This window comes from Hemiscyllium ocellatum, chromosome 2 (genome assembly GCF_020745735.1).
Source record: "Hemiscyllium ocellatum isolate sHemOce1 chromosome 2, sHemOce1.pat.X.cur, whole genome shotgun sequence".
Lineage (NCBI taxonomy): Eukaryota > Metazoa > Chordata > Chondrichthyes > Orectolobiformes > Hemiscylliidae > Hemiscyllium > Hemiscyllium ocellatum.
Genome location: NC_083402.1, coordinates 56,472,505 through 56,486,312, shown reverse-complemented (window position 1 = coordinate 56,486,312; position 13,808 = coordinate 56,472,505). Strand labels below are relative to the sequence as shown.

At 40.5% G+C, this 13,808-nt stretch overlaps 1 protein-coding gene across 3 annotated transcripts in view; it reads right to left on the bottom strand.

Annotated features, from left to right (window-relative positions):
• Positions 1-13,808, bottom strand: part of arsk (arylsulfatase family, member K) — a 50,699-nt gene that overhangs the window by 22,693 nt on the left and 14,198 nt on the right. For all 3 annotated transcript variants that reach the window (XM_060844242.1, XM_060844260.1, XM_060844251.1), the window contains exons 3-4: positions 8,402-8,561; positions 5,477-5,759 (exon numbers count right to left, since the gene is read on the bottom strand). In XM_060844242.1, the coding sequence (XP_060700225.1) occupies positions 5,477-5,759; positions 8,402-8,561 (443 nt within the window). The remainder of the gene's footprint in view (positions 1-5,476; positions 5,760-8,401; positions 8,562-13,808) is intronic.

Here is a 13,808-nt window from a genome sequence, read left to right as displayed (position 1 = left end):
TTTTTCAATGGCTTAAATATTAATTCTTACAATCAGACTAACTATAAGTGTAAAAGAACTAGAAGGGCATGTTTTTTATATATAATATTGGCAAAGCATTTGTCAGAAAAGTATGACCAGTTCCTGTTGACACCACTTTTTAGTGACTAACAAATTGAGCAATATGTGGAGAGGAGAAAACATGTCCATGAATTATGCGTCACCGCTGCTGCTTGACAAATTGGACAGTGTTGTTGTTACCCTTGCAAAAATGGGTCCACATCATCAACCCTTCCATGCATTTCAGGAAGTGGCTGGATTATCAGAGTAAATGGCTGGATTATCACAGTAAATTGAAATTAAATAGATAAATTTCTTAAAGTTAAAGATGTCAGGGATGTGGACAGACAGCTAGTACAACAGTTTAATAGAGAATCATACGTGATCATGCTGAATAGTCGAGTGGAAACGATATGCCAAAAAGTCTACTCCTGGTCCTATTTTCACCGCAGAAGAATAGTCTGTTAATTTCATGGTAAAAGGACTCATTACAAAATAGAACATTACAGCGCAGTACAGGCCCTTTGGCCCTCGATGTTATGCCGAACATCGGAACCAATCTAAAGTCCATTTATCCTACACTATTCCATTTTCATCCATAGGTTTATCCAAAGACAATTTAAATGCCCTTAAAGATGGTGAGTCTACTACTGTTGCAGGCAGGGCTTTCCATGTCCCTACTACTCTCTGAGTAAAGAAACTATTTCTGACACCTGTCCTATATGGGCGGCACAGTGGTTAGCACTGCTGCCTCACAGCGCCAGAGATCCAGGTTCAATTCCTGCCTCAGGCGACTGTCTGTGTGGAGTTTGCACATTCTCCTCGTGTCTGCATGGGTTTCCTCTGGGTGCTCCAGTTTCCTCCCACAGTCCAAAGATGTGCGGGTCAGGTGAATTGGCCATGCTAAATTGCCTGTAGTGTTAGGTAAGAGGTAAATGTAGGGGTATGGATGGGTTGCGCTTTGGCGGATCGGTGTGGACTTGTTGGCCCGAAGGGCCTGTTTCCACACTGTAAGTAATCTATATTGGTCACCCCTAAATTTAAAGCTGTGTTTCTTTGTGCTAGCCATCACCGTCTGAGGAAAAAGGCTCTCCCTGTCCACCCTACCTAACCCTCCAATTATCTTGTTTGTCTCAATTGATCACCTCTCAACCTTCTTCTCTCTAACAAAGACAGCCTCAAGTCCCTCAACCTTTCCTCATAAGACCTTCCCTCATAAGACTTTTCCTCCATACTGGGCAACATCCTAGTAATTCGCCTCTGAGCCTTTTCCAAATCTTCCACATCCTTTGATTTGTAATCCCGAAAATGTCACTCAAACCTGGACAGCCATAAAAGGAAGAATTGCAACAACGAAGTTTGTTAATGTAGAAGAAAATTACTGCAGATGATGGAATCTGTACTGAAAACAAAAAATGCTACAGAGCACAGTGGGTCAGACAGTATCCATGGAGTGAAAGCAAGCTAACATTTCAAATCTAGATGATTCTTTATCAGAGCTAATGTGAAGTGGGGAGGGGGCACCATTTATACAATAGTTGGGGGTGAGGGTGGGGGAGTGGAAGGGAGTGGAGTGCTGTGGAGAAAGGATGGTGAAAGTTCATATGAAGTGTTTGGAATGTGAAAGTAGCAGAACTATGGTGTATCTAACTACCAGACTAGAAAGAGCAGTCAGTCCCATTGGGGTGGGGTGGGATGAAGAGGGCAGAGAGGACATAGTAACAGACGATGTAACAAATAAAGCTAAAACAAAAGGAAAGGAATGGGAGTAGGAAAGGAATAGGAGTACAGTAACAATTTGAAGGTGTTGAACTCAATATTAAGTCCGGAAGGCTGTAAAGTGCCTTGTCTGAAAATAACAAGTTGTTCCTCCAGTTTGCACTGTGATTCACTGGAGCATCGCAGTGTGCCGAGGACGGACATGTGGACATGTGAGCAGGATGCTGTGCTAAAACAACCAGCTATGGGAAGGTCTGAGTCCTGCTTGTGCACAGACAGTAGATTTTCTGCAAAGTGGTCACCCAGTCTGTGTTTGGTTTCTCCAATATAGAGGAGGCCACATTGGGTGCAGCAAATACAATACACGAGATTGGAGGAGATACAGGTGAAATGTTGCTTCATCTGGAAAGACTGTTTAGGCCTTGGGATGGTGAGCAGGGAGGTGGTGAAGGGTTAGATTTGCACCTTCTGCGGTTACATTGGAAGGTGCCGTGGGAAACCGGCAGCTGGTAGTGGTCGAGGCATGGACTATTGTGCCCCAGACAGGCAGAGTAAGGGGAAGATGTGTTTGGTGGTGGCACTCTGCTAATGTTTTCTGGGTGGAGAGTGATCCTTTGAACGCGAAGGCTAGTGGAATGAAAAGTGAGGACAAGGTGGACCCGAATACACTGTTGTGAATCTTGGGAAGGGGCAAAGGCGGAAGCATAGGTAATAGTTTTGATGCAGTTCAGGGTCCTGTCAACTACAGTGGACAGGAAACCACAGTTACGGAAGAAGGAAGCTACGTCAGCAGTGCTGTTTTGGAAGGTGGCATCATCCAAACAGATACAGTGTAAGTGAAGGAACGAGGAGAATGGGTTGGAATCTGGATGTGGGATTTGCAGAGCTGTAGTGAAGGTAGGGTATGGGAGTCAGTGGCTTTGTAGAGCATGACAATGGACAGTTTATTGCCCAAAATAGAGAGATGGGGTCAAAGAAAGGAAGTGAAGTGTCTGAGAAGGATGATATGAAAGTTTTGGAAGGATGGAAATTTGAGGTCCAGGCGGAGCGTGAAGCACCAAACTAGTCGTTGATGTACAGGTATGCCTTGCTATCTGAAAGTAGAGCATTCCTATGAAACCTTTCATAAGCCAAAATGGTGTAAAGCAAAGAAGCATTAATTCATATGGGAAAAACCCTCTCAGATTCCTTTCGGTTAGCAAAAACAGGTACTAATATAGCTCTTTCGTAAAGCGAACCTTTTGAAAAGCGGGGGATACCTGGACCAAAAAAAAAATAGTTGTTGGAGGTGGCCAGTGTAGGACAGAACAAAGATTGCTCCACATAACCCATAAAAAGGCTGGCATAACTGGGACCCATGCAGGTGTCCATAGTTATTCCTTTGAGGTGGCAGAAGTGAGGTGAATTAAAGGAGGAATTGCTCAATGAAAGAACCAGTTCAGCCAAGTGAAGGAGAGTGGTGGTGGATGGGGATTGTTCAGGCCTCTAGTCAAGGAAGAAGCCGAAAGCTTGTTTGTTAAGTTGCTTTTAAATAGTAAACCTTACTTTTTCTTTCTTAGTTTTTCTCTCTTAATACAAACACTATTTCCTTTTCCATTTCTTTTGCTGTATCTAATTTAATTTATCTTACTTCTATTATCCTTCATATTTTTGTTTATTTTTCTGTACCAAAGTTTCAGTATGAAGGAGATACACTTTTGGACCTGTTCTGTATTTAAGTCCCAGAAACCCCAATGACTTCACCATGCTATTATCAATTTGGATTTCAGTAACTTATGGCACAAAAATATTAGAACTGAAGAGCAAAGGACAAAAAGAAAATCAAAGTCTGGCCACATGATGCAACAAGCTGGCCTGCTCCAGCTAATTCTGGGTGATCGTTAAAAAGTCTAATTAGATTTAGTGTGGAGATTGAGTATTTGGAGAAGACTTTTGAGTATTTGGAGAAGAGTAAATGAAATTAAAAATCTGGCTTTACATTACTTATTTCACGAATGAACGAGTTTAGGAGATTTTTACGGGAAAATGTTTCTTATGCAGGCAACATTTCAAAAAAATCTTTGGAGAAGTCTCAGTTGAGAGAGATAACAGCAGTGAGCGGCAGGGGAAAAGAAAATACCACTTTTAATAACCACTGCTTTAATAGCCAATCATGTAGTTTTTGAACTGTAAACATGATTGCAATGTCGGAAACATGGCCTTCCATTTATGTTCAGCAAGGTCGAATGATGAGAAAATCTGTTTCTGATATATTGACTGAAGGATAAATAATGACCAGAACAACTTTGAAAACTTTCTTGCTCTTCTTCAAAACTGTGTATGGGTTTAGTTTTTACATTCACCTGAACAGGCAGATGGGACCTTAATTTAATATGGCATTTGAAAGTTGGCACTTTTAACATTGGCAGCGCTCCCTTTATATCGTACTAGAGTGTCAGCCTTGATTTTTGTGCTCTAGCCTTGGTCGGGCCTTGTGAGATTCAAAGGTATTAGCTGAATTACTAAAGTCAACTGTATCAGAAGTTGGGAGAAATACAATCATATTTTTGCTACAAATTCTCATCCTCACCCACTTCGGATACACCAAGCAGAACTGGTAGTTGCATATATTATATAGTTGAACTCAATAGTAGCTAACCTTCAGATGAGAGTAAGTTCATTTTAACAACTGCTTGATTAAATTAATGAATAAAAAAATAGGAAGTGCAGGTAACATTCTTCCTAGCTTTTTACTGGAGTATGAGGCCCTTTAAATTCTTTGAGGGTAACTTCAAGCATGCTCAACTTGGAATTTGGGTTGTTGAGTAGCCTACAGAAAACATTGATGTGTAAGGCAACCCATGTGAGTGTTGTTCCTCCTCAGGGTTACCCTACTTAAGAAAATCGACCCTTATTTCTTTTTTGTTCAAAGACTTGTAGTGTTGCACCATTGTTGTAGGATGGAAAGGTTTACTTTTGGTCAACTTTATTTAAGGCTCTAACTTAAAAACAGTTAAACCCTTATCGTACAGTACATACCGTGTGGGCGGCACGGTGGCACAGTGGTTAGCACTGCTGCCTCACAGCGCCTGAGACCCGGGTTCATTTCCCGACTCAGGCGACTGACTGTGTGGAGTTTGCACGTTCTCCCCGTGTTTGCGTGGGTTTCCTCCGGGTGCTCCGGTTTCCTCCCACAGTCCAAAGATGTGCGGGTTAGGTGAATTGGCCATGCTAAATTGCCCGTAGTGTTAGGTAAGGGGTAAATGTAGGGGTATGGGTGGGTTGCGCTTCGGCGGGTCGGTGTGGACTTGTTGGGCCGAAGGGCCTGTTTCCACACTGTAAGTAATCTAATCTAATCTAATCTAATATTCATGATTCACTAACTCAAAATACAACAAAGTCAATCTACAACAATTTGTTTCCCTAACCTTCCACTCCGTAACAGCTGAGAGAAAAGCTTTTCTTTCATGTTATCTTGCCACTTGCATACCCCTAAAAAAGTGTCCATGTCAGCCAAATGAAAATTTTATTTCTCTCACGGCTAATATGAGTTTACGAACAAGACGCGTGTCATCTGGAAGCTTCTACAGAAAAAAGGGGGTTGTTCCACTGTCTGGTTTATCATATTGCCTTTAAATAGCCAAACACTAACAGTTCGATACATTTTGTTTGGTTTAAAAACGGGAACTAAATGTATCTTAATAAAGCAGGATCAGTAATTCAGTTTTGCAAAATATACCCTTTTAAGCCAGTAGGGTGATGTTTTAAATGTGGAACCACCACATGCCTCTCCCATACTTGGCGTTGGATACGGATGAGGCAAATTCAGACCCAAACTCAGAACAAATGGTTGATCCAGCTGTGTTGCTTTGTGTCGGATCCATTTTGTAGCTTCATCTACATTCTGCCAATCATGGTCCATGACTCTGACAGTTGATTCATTGCCAGTCAGAACAGTTGTTGGTCTACCTTCCTGGCGAAGCAAAAACTTGACATCCCTTGTCCAGGCTTCTACGCGGTTACTGAAGTCAATGAGAATTATTGTGCAAAACAAAATTATTAATTTAACACAAACAACAACCAAATATCTATTCACTCTTAAATCAGTTTTAGATTTTGATTGGTAGTGTTAAAAGAGTTTTGATCTTTGAGTGTTAAAAGGAGTGACCACAGAGAAAATAAATGAATTAGTTGTTGGGGTAAAGACAAAGGACAAGAAAAGCAATTTAGACTGATAACTATCACTTAAAAAAATGGCAGAATCCATTATCAAATGGCATGCAATTATCATTGACATTCAATGGTATTACCATTACTGAATTCACCATTATCAACATCTTGGGGGTTATCATTGACCAGAAACTCAACTGGACGCACCATATAAACACAGTTGCTACCAGAGCAGTTCAGGGACTAGGAATACGGCAGCATGTAACTCACCTCCTGATTCTCTAAAGCCTGTCTACCATCTACAAGACACAAGTCAGGAGTGTGATGGAATATTCCCCCCACCGCCTGGAGGAATGCAGCCCCAACAACATTCAAGAAGCTTGACACCATCAAGGACAAAGCAGCATGTTTGATTAGCACTATATCCACATTCATCCACTCCCTCCACCACTGACGCTCAGTACCAGCAGTGTGTACTATGACCAGGATGTACTGCAGAAATTCACCAAAAATCCTCAGACAGCACCTTCCAAATTCACAACCACTCCCATCTAGAAAGACAAGGGCAGCAAATATGTGGCAATGCCACCACCTGCAAGTTCCTCGCCTAGCCACTCACCATTCTGACTTGGAAATATATCGCCGTTCCTTCACTGTCGCTGGTTCAAAATCCTGGAATTCCATCCTATTGGCATTGTGGGTGAACTGACAGCAGGTGGACTGTAGCAATTCAAGAAGGCAATTCACCACCACCTGCTCAAGGGCAACTAGGGATAAGCAATAAATGCTAGCCATCCAGCAAAGCCCACATTCCACAACATGAATAATTTTAAAAAAATATTAGCAGGACATTTAGAAAACCAAAATACTAATCAGGCAGTTGCTTCATCAATGGCAAAAAAACCCAGAAGTTACTGGATAAACTTAGCAGGTGTAACAGCATTTGTGGACAGAAAGCAAGGTTAACATCTTGATTCCAGTGATCCTCCTCATCGATGACCTTGCCTCCATCATAAGGTCAGGCTGCAAGACCATGAAATTAGGAGGTTTTTCTGCCCCTTGAGCTTGTTATGCCATTCAGTTGGATCATAACTCATCCAACACTCCCCATGCCCTTTCACCATACCCTTGATCCCCCTACTGATCAACAATCTATCTCATCATTAAACATACACAAGGACTCTAAACACATAGCTCCCTTTGGCAAGGAGTTCTAAAGACTCTCACCCTCAGAATAAATTCCTATTCATCTCAGTCTTAACTTGATACCCCTTAATTCAAAATATGTGCCCGAGATTCTTCCATGAGGGAAAATATCCTGCCACCACTTTGCCTATCAAGTCCCTTAAAAAACATTTCTGTTTTAATGAGATCACTTCTCATTCCAATGAGTATAGTCCTAAACTGTTTAACATGTCAGAATTGGAGGCATGGGTTGATAATTGCACAATGATCAGCATTATTTACGATTCTTCAGACACTGAAGCAGGTCAGCTCCATATGCAATAAGACATGGACAACATGCATGCTTATGCTGATAAGTGACAAGTAATATTTGCACCACAGACAGTCTCAAAAAGAGAATCTACTGATCACTCCTTGACATACAATGGCACCACCATCACGAATACCTGGCAAACAACATCCTGGGGTTACCCCGACCAGAAATTGAATCGGATTAGCCATATTAAACACTGTAGCTAGAACAGCAGCTCAGAAACTTGCAATTCAGGCATGGGTAACTCAACTTTCATCTCCAAAATGTCTGTTCACTATCTACAAGGCAGAGTCAGTGGCATGAAAAGAATACTCTCTCATGTCCAGATGGGTGAATCTGCAAAACATTTAAAGTTCAACATCATCTTGGAAAAATCAAAGCACAACTGATTAGCAACAAATTAATCTGTGATGCACATAGCAACAATGTGTACCAGCTACAAGATACACTACAGCAACTCACAAAGACTCCTTGACAGCATCTTCTGAACTTATGACATCTACCAAAGAGAAGTGGGATAGAGCATAGGAACATCAGCACCCCTACAAGCCATGCACCACTGAAGTTCTGGAAATCCCTTTCTGACAGCACAGCCAGCATACCTACACCCCAAGATCTGCAGCTCAACAGCATTCACTGCTACTGTCTCAAGAGCAATTAGAAATGGACAATAAATGTTAGGTTAGCCAGCAATGCCCAATCTAATGGACAAGTTTTTAAAAAGCACATTCTAGGAAGGGTGACTTTACACTTACATAGATTTAACAAAATTGAATTGCGGTACATGTTCCAGATGCATTTTACACTTTACATACTCTGTTGCCATATAAATGGAATGATCAAATTATGTATTATTCATAGCTAATGGGAGCTACAAACAGCTGCAATTTAAAGACTTTGTTCCTTTTTTTAAAAAAAGAAAACCTTGATTCTAAATAGAAGGAAAGCTGACAGAAATTCTCACCAAAAAAGACAAATTAAAAAAAAGTATCCTACCTTACAGAGTGGTGTCCAGAAGTATAATCAGTTTTACCATAGACTTTTGTGTAATAACCATATTTCTGCAGGATTTTCATCCAAGTGGGGTAATCATGGTTCAAGCACTTGTAATTATTCCAGGATTCCGTTAAATGAACAAACCGGCCACTCCACAAGGCTTAATAATTAGAAAAACATTGGCTCTAATCATAAATCTTATTAAATTGATGATGATTAAAAGCTATAAATCAATGAAGAAAGCAATTGGTGCAGGCTTAGCAAACATAGGAACATAAATATACATAGAAAAAGCTGGAGAAACTCAGCAAGAGTTGTTTCTCTCTCCACAGAATCTGCCAGAGTTGATACCCCCTCCAGAGATGCTGTCAAACCTGCTGAGCTTCTTCAGCATTGTTTGTTCTAGAATTGACGTGGAAGTGACACTGTTGGACTGATTTCAGAGCTTTCAGAGATTTCACATTAGCCTGCTGGACTATAACCTGGTGTCTTGTGATTTTTGACTTTGTTGTAGAATTTGGCAGACAACTGGTTTAGCTATTGCCCACCAGGTCTGAGTGGACTACTTCCAAAAACAAAACTATTTGGTCCTACTCCTATCTGCTGAAACTTCCTGGAATGCAAAGGCAACCCAACATTTTTTCTCATCTTTCTAAAATCTTTTTTTTCCTGAACCTCCACCCTCACCACCACATGGATTGGTTTGTTATTAATATAAATACCACCCCATCAAATGCCTCTGTCATCTAATCTCATTTCCTTTAGCCCGGATGACTAAATTATCTTCATGATTCTCCTTGCCCTGACCATGCACTCACACATTTCTCTCCCATTCCTCCTCTAGGCCATTCTGAGCTCATTTTGTTCATGAAACCAACCTCCTATTCCCACTGAACTGCTGGGCACCCAAATTCTGTTCTTGGTTCCTAAGTTAGCTGTAATTGTAAATGGTCTTCTCTTTTCAGGCATTGCCCCTTACATGTTTAAAACTACTATCATCACTTCTTTTCACACAAGAAACCAATGCTTCATGCCTCTATCCTTCAAAACTACTGTCCCACCTTCAACTTTTCTTTCCTTTCAAAATCCTTGAATGTATTGTCGCTTCCAAAATATATCCCAGTTTTCATGAAGTCACTCTCTTCAATCAGATTTTGTACCTATCATTATTAAAACGGCTCAATTTTTCAAATAGCACTTGCTAATAAACAAGCAAGGAGGTTAATTCAATTTTTTCCCTCTTTTCCTATCTGTAAACAGGGACGTTTTAAAATTTTGTCTATTCTTTCATCTTTTGCAAAACCCTTTCCAGATGCTCCGTTTATAAAGTCGATTTTTATTTTAATATGACATGAAACAAACTGTCTGTAGGATTCGAAACAGAAATGTTAAAACCATAAGATGTAGGAGCAGAAGTGAGCCATTCAGCCCTTTGAGAAGCTGCACTATTCAGTTAGATCATAGCTGTTCTGATAATTCTCAATTCCACTTTTCTTTCTTAACTCCTTGACCTTGATTCCCTTGATAATTAGAAACCTGCCTATCTCAGACTTAATGACGCAGCCTCAACAGCCCTCTGCGGTTAACAATTCTACAGACTCCCCACCTTCCAAAAGAAAAATCCTCCTCATCTCTGTCTTAAACTGGGTTGGAAGAGTCCAGAACTAGAGGGCACAGGTTTAAGATGAGAGGGGAAAGAATTAAAATGGACTTAAGAGGCAATGTTTTCACGCCAAGAGTGGCGTGTGTATGGAATGAACTGCCGGAGGAAGTGGTGGAGGCTGATACAAATACAATATTTAAAAGGCATCTGGATGGGTACATGATTAGGAAGGAAGGGTTTGGGGGGTTATGGGACAAGTGCTGGCAAATGGGACTAGATTAATTTGATATCTGGTCGGCACAGACAAGTTGGACTGAAGGGTCTGTTTCCATGTTGTATAGCTCTATGACTCCTTACTCTGAGGTTACGCACTCTGGCCCTAGACTCTCTCAGAAAGGGAAACAATCTCTCTGTATTTACTGCATCAAGCTTCCTCAGAATCTCAAGTGTTTCAAAAAGGTTACAATGCATCCTTCTAAACTCCAATGAGTACTGGTCCAACCTACTCAATGTCTCCTCATAAATAAGTCCTTCCATACTAAAGATTAACCAACTGAAATATCTCTGGACTGTGCCCAATGACAGTATATATTTTCTTAGATAAAAGGCCCAAATCTGTTCACAGTATTCCAGCTTTGGTCTGACTAGTGACTTGTATTGCTTTTGCAAGACAGCCCCAACATTTTTCTTTTTTCCCTTTGAAATAAAAAAGGTCAACATTTCATTTGCCTTTCATGTTTGCTAACATCACATTTTCCCACATTATATTTCTATTTGCCAAGTTTTTGCCCATCGTCAATCTGTCTATATCCCTCTGAAAACTCCTCATGTCATCTGCTCTACTTACCTTCCCCTCCAGTTATTCACTAACTCAGCAATAGTATATTTATGTCATCTATGTCATTAATATTTGACAATGAATGTGAGCCTAGTTGTGGTATTTTAGTCACAGCTTGCCATTCCTAAAATAGCCCCTGTATCACAACTCTGACTTCTATTAGATAGCCAATCTTCTGTCCTTGCAAATATATTACTCCAAGGCCACAGACTCTTAAATATTCTGATGTGCAGCACCTAAACAAATGCCTTTTGGAAGTCCTATTATATTACATCAACTGATTCCTCTTTATCTCCCCAGCTTGTTATCTCCTCAAAAGAACTGTAAAAAAAAATTAGGTGTAATTATCCCTTCATGAATCCACACAGATTCTCCTCAATTTTCATATTCATTTCTAAATGCTCTCTTATATCCTTTCTAATAGCATCTAACACTCGGCCAAAGACACGTTCAGTTAATTAGGTACCTTCCTTTTTGAATAGGGGCACTGCATTGGCAGTCTTCCAGACTACTGGGACTGGTCCAGAGTCTAAGGATTCTTGGACAATTACTACCAGTGCATTCACCATCTCTGCAGCTACTTTCAGTAATATCTGACGATCCAACACAATATGGGGACATATTGACCTTTAGCTGCATTAGTTACCAGAGTACATTTTTTTCTCGTGATAGTTATTGTACTTAGTTCCTTCCTGGTACCCTTTAGCCTTCCCACTTATTTGGTGTATTCGGAATGTAATTAATATCCTCTATCAATGCAAAATATTTGTTCAACTTATGTCATTCCCTGGCTCTCCAATGTTATTTCTCCACCTTCATGCTCTAAGGGGATTATGTTCATTATTGCCTCCCTCTTCATTTTTATATACTGAAAGCAGTTCTTATTGACTTATTTTTTGTGTTACTTGATGGTTTGCCTTCAGTTTATTTTCGTTTTGTTTTGAGTGACCTTTTGTTGGTTTTTAAAACTTTCCAAATTCTTTGATTTATCACTAGTCTTTGCCAGATTGTGTGTTTCTTCTTTCAACCTGATACTGTCCTTAACTTCCCTGCTTATCCACGATCGAGTATCTTTTTCATAGGATCCTTCTTCCTCAGTGGGATAGATTTTTCATTTTGAAAACATCTGTCATTTTTTCTGCTAAAATACTTGCCTAGTATACTTCAGTCACCTCTGTTGTCATTTTCCATGTAATTACCCTTTAAGTTTATCACAAGTTTTTTCAACCCCATGTATCTCACGCTCAAATCGAATGCTAGAATATCAATGTCATGCTCACCATTTCCTTGGGGATCTTTTCTTCAGAGATCATTTATTAAACTTGTCTCAAATGCAACATAACTTGATCACTGGCAGGATCCAGAACATATTATTCTGGGAAACTATCTCAAAAAACTATGAATTCTTTCTTGTGATACTTCTGCCAATTTGATCTTCCCAATCTGCAAGAACTTCAAAGTCATCTTAAATTAGGGTGCTGCCTTTTTCTTTTTTTACATGCCCTCAACATCTTCTGATTTATTCTCTATCTTAAAGAACAGCTTTCCAAGTTGACGGTGGCGGGGTTGACAGCATTCAGCTCCTGAGCACAGGGCTCAGCCGCTCATGGCTCATGCGACAGTTTTTTGCCACATCCACATGGCTTCATTGTTGTCCTTCCAGCTCAGTAATTTTTTTCGGTTTGGTTTCCCTGTGGCATCTTCCTGATGTCCTCTTTCTGTTCATGGGAAGCAGTATCAGAAGTTGATCCAAGACACTGTCAGTCAACTCAGAGTCAGAACCTATCAGTCGATGTCCAGCATCAGAGATGGTGTGGGACCCGTGCAGCATGACAGTCACCTGCTTGCAGGCAGCAGAGGCAGAAGTGATGGTGCCGGTGGCAGAAAAGGAGCACATTGCCAGGACCTAGGGTGATATCAGATGGTGGCAACTGGAGGAGCAGAGAGGATGAAGGCTGTAATGAGGGAAGGACCTTGGTGAGGGCTCTTCTGAAGTACTACATGCAGTTCGAGTCGCCGTTTACAAGAAGGATATTATTAAACTGGAAAGAGTTCAGAAAAGATTGACCAGGACATCGCTGGGAATGAAGGATTTGAGATGTAAAATTAGACTGGAAGGGCTGAGACTTTTTTTCACTGAAACGTAGGAGGTTGAGGGGTGACCTTATTGAGGTTAATAAAATCCTGAGGGGCATAGATAAGGTGAATGACAAGGGTATTTTCCTTAGGGTGGCAATGTTCTAAACGAAGGGGCATATTTTTAAGATGAGAGGAGGAAGATTTAAAAAGGACAAGGGGGGAGGGCTTTTTTTTTAACAGAGTGGTTCATGTGCAGAATAAACTGCCAGAAAAGTGTTGGTTGCAGGTACAGTTTCAACGATTAAAACACATTTGGATAAGGACATGAATAGGAAAGGTTTGGGCCAAGCGCAGGCAAATGGGACTAGTTTAGTTTAGGAATATGGTCGGCATCGACTGGTAGGGCTGATGAGGCTGTATGACTCAATGAACTTTTGAAGCTGTTTCACTTTTAGTAATGTCAATTTAATGTTGATGTATTCACTAGTTGTACAATTTATTCAGTAATTTATTTTGTAATCCAAGATGACGTCAGAACATGGTGACATTATCCTCTTTTCACTGTACCTCGGAACAAGTGACAATATCAAATAAATCTAATTCTAAATCTAACAGCTGGTCTGACATCTATAAACTATTTCCACCAGTGCCTTCTTCCCTTTATGATTCCTTACCTCCCTCCCCCATTGGATTCTGTATCACCCAATCTATTTCTTGCCAATGTACTCCATATCATGATAACAAAGTCACCCCAAACCCCTTCCCTTCTGTTGTCCTTTTGGAGGATTACATACTCATTTAGTTCCCAGTTTCAATTTCCTTTAAACCTTGACTCTATGTGGATACAAAATTGTACCCACGAGCCTGTATTTGTGGAGTTAATTTGT